The following is a 12,748-nucleotide window of genomic DNA, read 5'->3' as shown; positions in this document are numbered from 1 at the left end:
ACCAAAGTACTGCACCGCGAGTGGTCAACTTACACAGGTTTCACTGTACCATGTAACAAAAGGCAAAGTTGATTTAAGCAGAACGACGACAAGGTTCGAAGGTTAGTAGATGACGTCATTAATTCGCGGAATATTTAAGAGTCATTATTTTGAAGTTCAGACAAGTGTAGCAGTGACCATTTTTGATTTTTCTAATTTTTTTATATGTCAAAGTAGGTCATGAGAAGTGAACATTCTGAAATGTTTAACCTTCCAAAAAATTTTTTTCGCTCGTTAAAAATTTCCAAAGTTTGAGGTTTTGCAACGCTTTTTTAGAAAAATTCTAAAAGTCGCATTTCAGTGCGCTATAGCTCTTTACAGAAACACCACCCAACGGTTATGTTTATATTTATTGGTTGTACTGTATCTAGTGATGATGACTTCATAGTTATTTTGGTTGGGGGTTGTTGCTTTCTTCAGATAAGGGGTCGCAAAGTATGGATTTTATCCGTTTTCGCGCAAGTTTAACCTGCGTTATTTCCCCCCAAAAGTCATCCCCCGAAAAAAAATTTTTCGTATACTGAAAGTTTATACTATGAAGAGAGTAAATAGCACAATATTTGTTTGAGGTTTAATTTTTTTTAGGAGAAAAATGCCCTGATATTTTTCAAAATTTCAAAAATTGTGCTTTTTTTGATCGCAATTAACTCAAAACAGCATCACTAGGAAAAAAAACCTTTTATATATTATGGTACCTGGCTATGTGTAAAACATCATGAAAAAGAAAATAGCATGGGATCTCTTCTTGTTTTTTAGAAAATAATTTTTTTGTAGCTCATTTTATGCGTTTTCTCGTGCGTAAAACGTGTGTCTAGTATGCAGATTAGATCTGCTAAAACTTAAAGTATGTAGTAGGAATGTATATATGTGTGAATAGAGAAAGAGAAAAAGACTAGCAATACTTTATTTTTCTGATTTTTATTGATGGTATTTTAATTGCAGGTAAATCAGAAAACGATAAATCGATATCATATGGGTAGAAATAAATAAATATATATATATATATATATATATATATATATATATATATATATATATATATATATATATATATATATATATATATATAACATTGATTTATCGTATCAATCCCAAAATAATTCTTTTTTATTTATGTCCATAGCAGTGGAAGAAATTTCATGAATAATATCTGCTTCACTTTCCTCTAAATGTCTATTTTCTATGTCATCTTGAAATCCCTGTTCAGAGTTCTATTTCTTATGGTCTTGGTAAGGCATCTACAAGTCAACAAGGAAAAAACAAAGAAGAAAACATTTTGTCAATCTCATGTGAGGGGTGGGCTCTCCCAACTCGTAAAAGTACACGATTTTCAATGAAACAAAGAGAGTTTCTTTAAGAAAAGTTCCTTTATGGTGAGAAAACAGGGAGAAATCAGACGCCCGACCAAGTAGAACATGCAATGAGAACAGAGATGATTGAAGACATAAAAATATTCCAACCGAACAATATCTGACAAAAAGTCAAATTCAAGCTGCTTTTAGCCGATATACAAAGCAAAAAAAAAAGCAAATAATACTGATGTATCAAGAACCGACAGCCCTTTAGAGGTATTTGAAGATAACATAAAAAATAGACATTTAGAGGAAAGTGAAGCAGATATTGTTCATGAAATTTCTTCCATTGCAATGGAGATAAATAAGAAAGCATTTTTTTAGGATTGATACGATAAAACGATAAATCAATCTATATATATATATATATGTATATGTATGCATACACACACATATATCGATTTATCGTTTTCTGATTTACCTGCAATTAAAACACCATCAATTTGCAAAAATCAGAAAAATAAAGTAATGCTAGTCTTTTTCTCTTTCTTTATACATACATATATACATTCTTACTACATCCTTTAAGTTTTAGCAGATCTAATCTGCATACTGGACACACGTTTTACGCACGAGAAAACGCATAAAACGAGCTACAAAAAAATTATTTTCTAGAAAACAAGAAGAGATCCCATGATGTTTTCTTTTTCATGATGATTTACACAAGGTCAGGTACCATAATATATAAAAGGTTTTTTTACCTAGTGATGCTGTTTTGAGTTAATTACGATCAAAAAAGCACAATTTTTGAAAATTTGAAAAATATCAGGGCATTTTTCTCCTAAAAAAAAATTTAACCTCAAACAAATTTTGTGCTATTTACTATCTTTATAGTATAAACTTTCAGTATATGTCACATTTTTTTCGGGGGGTGGCTTTTTGGGGGGAAATAACGCAGGTTAAACTTCCGCGAAAACGGATAAAATCCATACTTTGCGACCCCTTATCTGAAGAAAGCAACAATCCCCAACCAAAATAACTATGAAGTCATCATCACTGGATACAGTACAACCAATAACTATAAACATAACCGTGAGGTGGTGTTTCTGTAAAGAGCTATAGCGCACTGAAATGCGACTTATAGAATTTTTCTAAAAAAGCGCTGCAAAACCTCAAACTTTGGGAATTTTTAACGAGCGAAAGAAAATTTTTGGAAGGCTAAAAATTTCAGAATGTTCACTTCTTATGACCTACTTTGACATATAAAAAAAATTAGGTAAATCAAAAATGGTCACTGCCAAAATTTCCGTTTTTTGACTGAATTTCAAAATAATGGCTCTTTAAAACTATTGGAACAGAGTTTTTGTACAGGGATGGAGACAGGTGCGGATTCAGACGTTGGTCGGGTTATGAGAGGTCATAACAGGAATGCTGAAAGCAGGACCTGATTACTGAATAGGTCAACTAAGCAGTGGACTAGGCCCTCTGCTTTGTAGGAGCCCTCAAATCAGTGGCGTAGCTACGGTGTTTGCCGCCCGGGACGGTTTTTCAATCAGTCGCCCTTTCGTTGTGAAATAGATAGATTAATCTGTTGAAGGTGTTAAAATTAAAACTAGAAATTTAATTAAAGAAGAAAAAGACGTATTTAATTTCTATATACTTGCAAAAGAAAAAAAAAGGGGGGGAGAGGGGTAAGGGCTCACAAATGGAGAAAATTGCTACATTTAAGTCAAAAATTGTAGCTTTAGGCAATTTTTAGTAAAGTTAGGAGAAAGGGCGAGTTGGGTTTGTTTTCGATTTTTTTCAAAGTTAGTCTCTTTTAATGTTTCCTTGTTGATGTTAGAGGATCGGTGGGCATCGGTGATAATTGAAGTATCGATGTTTTAAAAGCGTAATTTTAGGCTATATATTGAGACTTAAGAAGTGACAGTGGGAGTTTTCTCCGGGAAAGTTTTCGAATTTAACGATCTAAATATGTACTTTTGTGGCTAGGTTTGCTACGTTAGAGAAAAGGGCAGGGTTAGGGGCCCTGCCCAAAAATGTTTCACATTGAGGACTAAAAACGCACTTCTAAGCTATCTTTGGTGATTTTCGCAAGTCAGGCTACACAGTGGGGGTGGGAGAGGTTCCCAGCAGGAACTAATTCAAACTGAGTACGCTAAAACGCATTTCTAAGACTGTTTGGCCAAGTTGAGGGCTCAAACCAAATGTTGAAAAATGAAAATCGCTTTCCTTTCATAGGGAATAGTCTGACATGTGACCCAAAGTTTTCACATAGATTTTCCACTCTCAAAAACGAGAAAACAGAAATTCATTTTACTTTTTTTGAAGTAAAGAACTCTTGTAGAAATCAAATCAAACTCTGAAACACCTAAGCCGCCCCTGAGAAAAGTAAAAAATTGTTTCGTGTACCATTTCACACTGCCTCCTCTCTTTCTTACCCTTGTCACCATTTTCCTGAAGTTAAAAAAAAAAAGGAGGAAGTTTTTGTTTTACGAGGAGGTTTTCAAAATACTCTCTTAAAATGCAGTGTTAACTTTTTCTTATAACAAAAATTGGAAAATTTCATTATTTTCTTCCTCCTGGAGTTCACCTGCACAGTCTAAAAAACATTGGTTCCATGACTTTCTACAGCGGCCCCCTCAGAGAAAAAACAAGGAATTGTACTGATATGCTATAAAGAAAAACACTTGTTCTGTATCAAAGTAATTTAAATCTGGTAGTGATACAAAAGTCTTATATTTCGAAGACATTTTATTTTTGCCTGCAGAGCAGATTAAAACCATAATTTCTTTGTTTAGAAAATACATTTATTTTTTCCATATCAAAAGGGTCAATTTGCTGCCCTAAAAAAATGCCGTCCGGGGCGGAGTGTCCCCTCCGCCCCCTCCCCCCAGCTACGCGACTAATTCCAAATGCTTTTAAAAAAATAGCCAATGCCAAAAAATTGTAAAGTTTGACCAATGACCACAGAGGACCCTCGAAAATGTGTTTGGTCTAGTGCCTCCCGATATCTTAAATGGGCTCTGGCTGAAATTTGTGTACTTTTAAGAATGAACATTCGCCCCTGATCCCCTTCCCCCAGTTGTGCCCGAGCATTGCACTTAAACCCCCACCCCCTCCAAAAACAGAAGCTGGATCCTTCCTAGGATTGAGAACACGGCCGACAACAAGTTATGTCACCCTAGTCGGCGGAAAATGGGGGCCTGGATCGGAATCATAATAGTATAAATCTCATAAATTTTATGAGGGGGGGGGGGTCAGCTAACAAAATAGACAAGGAGTTTACCTTGGCTCTCGGCGACCCTAATGGAGAAACATCAATAAATGTATGATAATTTGAGGATTTAATCAAAAGAAATAATTTTTTTTTTTTTCCGTGGCAGAAAGTTTGAAACCATACTTAATCCTCATCTAGGAACTTCATCATCACTACTGAAAATCGACAAAGAATTAAAAATGGGAGACTGGTGATGAATGGCGAAATTACATCACCATGGAAATTTGATGCAAGACGTGCACCTCGCTTTAAAAACGGAGTCGAGTGAACAAATACAACTGGATGCAATGTCCACAAGACGAATACTTTATGATTCAAACACACAATGGAAGATAGATATACTGCTAAAGATAGACAGACGTACACGTGCGTTCGATCCGAAAGCTCCTTCAAGGCCTGGAGCAAAAAGAGAAATTGATACAGGCGGTGTCCAGACTGATTTGTTCATCTTGTGACGGACGTGATGCAATTAGGAATTTAACACAGGAAGACATTCATAAAAACGCTAAAAGTAAACGTAATAAAAGACTCAATCTTTCCCCGATTTAAAAAAGGAAGTTCTTTTGTTCCGTACTTTTATTTTTAGAAAGAAATGGAGTAGAAATTAAAACGCCTCAGCATATCAGTGAAGCACCGTATCTACGTTTCTTTTTTATGCGTTTTTTTAAAAGTTAAGTCTTTTTAGAGTCAAATATGTATTAACGTTTACGTATAATTCGTTTTTTTTTTATTTGCACGCTTTTTCATACAGTCCTCCAAAAACATATAAACGATGCTTCACTGTACGTTGGAAAAATAATAATAATAATAATAATTTTCAAAAAAACATCCTTTTTTGATAAATGAAAATTGTTTATTACTTTCACCATGTCGTGGCTAGCGTAAGCTCTTTTTATTCGCTTTGAGGTTGGTAGGTAGCGAGTCAAATGATTCATTGCTTGAAAAAGAAAGGTTTTTCAAAAGGTTTTATTGGAGCTCCTGCGAACGATTTTTATCATTCCTCGGGTATTAAATTTATAAAAGCTAAATTATTCAGGGTACAAAAGCCGCGCCTTTGGAAAAATATTGCCGCCTGCTTTTTTCACATGCAAAAATAACATAATTGCCAGCATTGAGAGCCGAAAATTAGGGAGACTTCGTATGAATAAATTTAAAGACAAAAAGTTGAGTATAAAAGAGATTTTTTAAATATTTCTTAAATAAGGCATGCATTGGACCTGAGATTCGGCGTTCGGAACTCCGGCAAGATTCGAAATTCGGAAATAAATTCAGGAGATATTTTCTTCATTAGGGAGTTCGGATGTCTTCCAAAATACTCGTAAGGAGTGGCAGCGATGAAACAATGTTTATTTCTATTTATTTCTCCTCTTCTCTCTCTCTCTCCAAGATTCGAAAATGTCAAAAATATCTGATATTTTGATACATATATCGAATATTTATATATATATCCGACAATTTCAATCAGCACAAACTGAAGTCTTCAAATTAGTAAATGCATCCTCAAATCACTCTTTATTTTCTGATATTATTATAACTCTATGTAAACATTAAATTAAGGTTTCTTTCATTATTTTTATCTAATATTTCATTTTACATTTTTCTCACTTTTAATGTAGTAATGAAGTAGAAAAATGAATAATTCAGCGTTAGCTGTTTTACTCATTTTTCTTCTGTTAACTACTTTTACACAGTTATATGATTCAAAAATAAAATATATGCATTAGTTGGTGCACAGTCCTAAGACATTTTCTTTTTTTCCCATCTATGTTTAATATTTAATTGGGCACTAATAATATGAATTAAATTTGTTATATTACTAATAATGTCATGAATGTAAAATTTAAAAAAATATATTATATTATTTTTTATATCAATGCTGTATTCATACATCATAAAAATATAGTACACAATAAATGAACAACATCACTATGATTAATTCAATTTTTATAATGAAAATACCGTAGTTGAAAAAATAAATATCGAAAATATCAAAATATCATATTTTTAAAAATAAATATTGGATATATATCATGATATATATCGACCGATATATATCGGCAAATCCTGTCTGTCTCTCTCTCCCCCCCCCCCCTTTTTTTTCCATATTCTTACGGGTTAGATATTTTTCGTACTAGTCATAACTTCTGCACATTTTTAGAAAACTGTTTAAACTTTAAAAGCTCAGACAAGGTAATTATAAAAGATAATTCTCCGGGATCATTCATTAGAATGACGCAGACTTTTTGGTTATCCAAATTTTAAACGCTTAAGATTTTAAGGTCCACTGTACCCTTAAGCAGAACAAATAAACGTGCGCTGAACATGCAAAGCATTAGCGGTCTAGTGAAAAGGATATATATACATATGCAAGAACTTTTATGATAAAGATATAGTGATGGTTGTTTTGCAGAAAATCTTAATAAGTGTCTTAATCTTAGCGCTTAATGTTAAAAAGTTTTTTTTTTATTAAAAAAAAAAGCGCTAATAACGGAGAGGATATTTTTAATGAGAGTACAAAGATTCATTAAGGAAAACGTGCTAAGAGCTAGAGGGGAAAATGATGAATTATATTGCGTAAGAGAGAAAAAAAAAAGTAATGACTAGAGAACAGAAAATAAATGATAAAGTGAAAATGCTCGATCAGGAATCCTGACAACTTAGGTACTTAGGAGAACATTTTAAAAAATAATATCTATAAGGAAAGTATTAGGATTAGGAGAGGGGGTAGATTCCATCCAAAGCAAAAAGTGGTTTTAAAAAAAAAGGATTGAGGACTATTCTAAAATGTTATTGCTATAAAATACGGGACAGAGCAGGAACGGTAAACTTTGAAAAAAGATTAATTTTAATAGCTGTACAATAAAATTTAATCATGAAGGAAAATTTGATAAGGACTAGGAGAAAGGGAGAAAAACAAAAAATTCTAATGTGACTAAGAGAAAAATAAATTCTAATCATTGAAAGAAACACATTTAACGACTAATAAGTGGAAATGCTAGTGACACAGTAAAAAAATTAAGTGATTTAGAGTACGATAATATGTTAAACATTTTAATTGTTAAAAAAAGTACACATCTCTTCTTTTTCTGCCACCTTTCATTTCATCCTTAGAAAGTTTTTCTACAGAATTGATCACTATTATGATCTTTACTTTTGTGTTTTTCACTCAGCTAAAATTAATTTCGCACAAATAAAAAAGGTCAAAAAGTATTTTCACAGGGAAGAGCAATGGCGCACCCCCCCCCCCCCTCCCGAGCCCAAAAAAAAAGAGAGAGAGAGAGAGAGAAAACAAAAGATAACCCTCTAATCTTTTTAGCGCAGTGTGCGCAATGCCCCCCCCCCCCCCTCCAACTGAGCACCCCTGATTTTCAGGCTTAAAAAGAGCTGTAGCTATATCTTTGGCTCTAACTCGGGGCTTAATTGTTATGGGAGCTCATCTCCTGCACTTTAATATTATGTTAATTTTTTCATACTAGACTACTAGACGATATTCAGACCATTTAAGCATTAAAATACGTTTCAAAGACTACGTGGGCTCCCGCCCTTCTTTCATTAGAAATTAAGACCTGCTCTAACTAATTTTATCACAGACCAGTTCTGTGAGTTCGAGTTCTAGTGTTCTCAGTTTGGCACCTGCACTCCTCTGTTAAATTTAAACCAAACATTATCCGAAAATCCGTCAGAGGAAGTTGAGAAAAACCACTCTTACCTAACTGCCGATTTTCAATTGCAGACGTAGGCGCCAAACTGTCTGGTCTGGCACGGAAAGTAGACAGCGTGAAGGGGGGAAAACGCGCTTGGACGGGTGCCCAGATGCACGAAGAATGAAAAAAACGAACTAACAAAAACTCTAAAATAAGCATTAGTGGGAACAAAAGTAAATTTCTCCGTAATGATTGCGACACGGGCTCACCTGATGCAATTAGTCGTCTCCCCGTTTAGCCTTCGGTGGAGAAATCAAAGGATTCGATTTGGCTCTTCCAGAAGTTTCTACGGTGGCTGTTTTCTTACTCTTTTTCTGGAGAAATAGAACTTGGGATTTTTTTAACCTCCAAGCCCGATTTTGAACAAGACATTTTAAAAATTTTGTATTAATTGATTCTGTACACATAGAAAAGTACAGAAAAAAGTAAAATAATTATCTTAATTTTTCGTTTTGAGAAAATTAATGTCTCCAGAAGGAACGACACTAAAATGCAATAGTGTTCTGAAACAGGAGAAGAAAGAGTTGAGTGCGAAATCGATTATCTCACATAAAAACGTAATATTTTAAAGAATTCATTAACATAGTTAATCATTTTCTACTATAAAAATGTTTAAAAATAGGTACACTTCTCGATGAATGATGGTTTGAGTCTTTGAATTTTAAATACTCCTGTTGTTTAAAGATAATTCTAATAGGAATGTATTGAAAAACGACGCCTAACAGTTAGTGAAAATGAATTTGATTTCATTTTTATACCCTTGATTCGTTTTCTATTCCCCAACTCACTTTTTGTTTCCTGATATTAAAAAGGTCTATTCGAAATTGGAGATGCACCGAACATTCCGTTGGTATTCGGTAAACAAACCGAATGTTCGGCTCGGCCGAATACTTTTATGTATGGCAAGCGAATAGTAAACATTTCCCCCCCATAATTGATTAACAAACATATTTTTTATACAATGAATGGAAATTATAGCATAGTACCACAATACTACTACTTACAACTAATATCATTTTCAAAACAATTTTAACGCAAAAGAAAACACCCAGATGTAAATTTTGCTGTGTTTCAAATTTGCTTATATCTTATGACAAATTTGTTCATTAACCTTGCTTGTCATTTAAGTAAGAAACAGGAACTTAAAAAAATACTCAGAATATTAAATGTTCATGAATATGTGAAGTCAATTAAATGCTAATTCTTGAAAAACTATACAGCTTAAAGAAAAAAAAATCATTTCACAAATTATTGAATAGGTGATCAATAATATAAAAAGGAAAAACTTGGATTTAAATTTTTACAGTGTGCCTTGATTTTTGAAGTTTTACACGATATGAAACATTAAAATTGTTTAAAACTATGAAATTCAATTAATCATTGTTATCAAAGTATAATAACGGTTAATTATAGTACAGAAACATTTTCTATTTTAATTTAAAATTTTTAATCAGATATTCGGCATTCGGCAGAACATTAGGTTGAATTTTAACCGAATATTCGGTATACGTTATTCGACAAAATATGGTATTCGGTGCATCTCTATTAGAAATAATTTAAAGCTCAAGAAAACCGAGAAAGAGAGGCCAGCTGTTAGAAAACCGATGTTGACAAATGGGTCAATAGGCTCGATTAACTCTGGACGAACTTCTCGTTAAAAATTAGTGAATTACAAAACAACTCTGAAAGAAAATTTGAGACATGAATCAAATCAAAATTCATACGACAAATACAAAAAAAAAAGGGGGGTGGGCACAAATGTGCTCAAGCAAATTTGTATCAAAAATTAAAACGCTGCATCAATTATTTGTAAGAGTTCATTTCTGTAATCCTCATATATATAATAGCCAATGATCGAGTAACTCGCGCGTTTCAATAATGAAACTCGCGTCACGGCATGAAAATATGATAATATGTTTCGGTAATGTTTAACATGCAGGGAAAGGCTTTATTGTGACAAGGCTGAACTCGATCTGGCAACTTAACTTTTTACTGGTAAGACTGTGTCATTTCAGAAGAATGAAGAAACGAAAAAATGGTCAACAATGAACGCTGTCTACTGGAGTTTAGGGTTAATCCACTGGAGTTAGGGTTACAATTTCAACTATCAAAATATCACCCAACAGGCAATGGTTTCGTTCAAATGTATAAGAGTAGAAGCAATTTTCACCCGTCATACCTTGAACGGGTGACTTTCTAGTGAGCTTATATTTGCATAAAATTGGTCCCGACTGATGAAGAAAAACGACTAAGAATACACTTACCTTGCTTTTCAAATGATAATTTAAAATTGTAATACTTTTTCATAAGTTATTTTGAAAACGAAGCTCCAAAGATGAAAGATTAAATCCAAAAATGAAGCACCATTTTTTTTTCTTTTTCAAAAAAGGCTATAAAATTTTAATTTTCACCGGATATTGTTGAATGATCTTATGTGATTTGCTCATAAAATAGCTACAACAATGCGTGCGATACCATAAACATCCCAGGAAGAAGCAGCTGTTGAGCGAAAGAGGCTACCAAGCAGATAGGTTACCAAAACAACTTAGAGCATTTTGAGGACAGAGCTCAAAAAAAAAAAAAAAAAAAGTAACCATAGCATAAGAATTGGAACGGACACAATCGAAGATAAAAGCACACAGTCGGTTTCAACTTTTACTGCTTTCTGGATAAATCTCACACATTAGTTTGTATATTGAGGCAGCTAGGTATCGTCACTGAAAGCATATAGGCAATAAAACGGGGGTCAACGGATTTTTATAGCCATATTCTACGACCGGCAAAATAAATATAAAGCCAATAAAGAGCAATGAACAACGTTTTACAAGATGCTTACACCGTACCGTAAATTTCAAAGATGTTAGCATGGCAGTTTTTTTTTTTTTTTTTTTTTTAGTGTAAAATACCAAGTCAGGCGGCTTTGTTGACCACCATACCATTTGGAGCACATCGACTGAGGGTAAATACAGTGTTATATGGTTCACTGTCACGTGGTGCGTCAATTAGTGCTGCAACATTTTTTTTTTCTTTCGGTACAATTTAATGTAATTTTTTTCTGTACTGTAAACACTCCATTTTACAATGATATTTACCATAAAAGTTTTCTGAATTTTTAACTGTGCATTTATTTTTTGATTTCCTTGTGCGAAGTAAATGAAGTATAGTATTCGCAAAACGTTTAAACTCAAATTTCGGCTTAAATTTCCATTTCACTCTTCTGGAAAGATGGTTGACCAGATTTTTTCGGCTCGCCTGCAAGTGCATAAGCACGTACGAAAGTACAGACAACCGATAAATGCATTTCGACCATCCTCGAGTTGAATATCAAGAGTTTTCTCTTGACGTATGTCCTTACACGCGTACACATAAACGTATCTCGCACAACTTAAAAAATGGCACACCGTAGAAAGTTGACTCTTCGTATGCAGTTTATGTGGGCACAAACATGCCCTTTTTGGTTGCTATCAGTGTTCCAAAAGGACTCGACACGTTTTCCATGGAAATCATTATTATTTTCAATGCAGGCAAAAGGTAAGTCATAAATTGGCGACCACTTGGCGATAGATAGCCAAGTTTGACACACAAATGACATGCCAAATCCGATACAGTTTGGTGGTACTCAGCGAAATTCCCGTAAAATATTGGCGATTTTAGTGAGAAGTTGTAAAGTTAAAATTGTCGATAGTTGTAAGATGAATGCAAAACAGGCGTTCGTAACAAACCAGGGTGAAATATTAAAAATGTTCTCCTCCCTCTAAGACAGTGTTTTTCAACCTTTCCACTATTGAGGACCACTTGGGACCCCTGTCCGAATTCTAAATGAGTCACATAAATAAGGTAGAATTAATGTTGTTACAACAATTAAGTGAGGTGAAATCAGATGAATACAAAAATTTTCTTTCATAAATTTAAGCACAACTGCAAAAATGATATAAATAAATTTTTACTAGTTGAACCACTCTGCCGTGGTTATGGAAACGGCAGTATCTGTAGAAATGAGTTTTTAAGATACTTGAAGAAACGCTTTACGCTTTTTTTTTTTTTTTTTTTCCGGCGGAAACCAAAAAAACAAGCTTACACAATAACGTACAAGTAGGGATTGGAATACCGGGTCAAAAATGCAGGTATTTTTTTTAATGTGGTTCCGGAATACCGGTATTCGAAATTTCCCAAGAAACAGTCAAAACATGAAATGTTTCGTTGGCATATTTTACTATTTTGTTCAAAAAGTGCATTATTTTAAATTATTGTGAACAAATATAAAATAAAAGAACAAATATCATAGTAAAAAATCAATAATAGCAAAGAAACACAATGCATCTATTTAATTTTCACTAAGCTAGGAACTCATTTTAGTGAACAAATTTTCTTTCTTTCTTTATTTATTTATTCTATTTATTTTTCTGTTTTATGCTGTTGTAGTAAAAATTCGT

At 33.4% G+C, this 12,748-nt stretch overlaps 1 protein-coding gene across 1 annotated transcript in view; it reads right to left on the bottom strand.

Moving 5' to 3' along the window:
* The window catches only part of LOC129224851 (phosphatidylinositol 3-kinase regulatory subunit alpha-like), a 133,220-nt gene extending 124,746 nt beyond the window's left edge, over positions 1–8,474 (bottom strand). Inside the window, exon 1 of the mRNA XM_054859397.1 lies at positions 8,321–8,474. Within this exon, the coding sequence (XP_054715372.1) occupies positions 8,321–8,474 (154 nt within the window). The remainder of the gene's footprint in view (positions 1–8,320) is intronic.
* Between the last annotated feature and the right edge of the window lie 4,274 nt (positions 8,475–12,748).

This window comes from Uloborus diversus, chromosome 6 (genome assembly GCF_026930045.1).
Source record: "Uloborus diversus isolate 005 chromosome 6, Udiv.v.3.1, whole genome shotgun sequence".
In the NCBI taxonomy this organism is placed as follows: domain Eukaryota; kingdom Metazoa; phylum Arthropoda; class Arachnida; order Araneae; family Uloboridae; genus Uloborus; species Uloborus diversus.
This window is presented reverse-complemented; position numbering and strand designations above follow the sequence as displayed.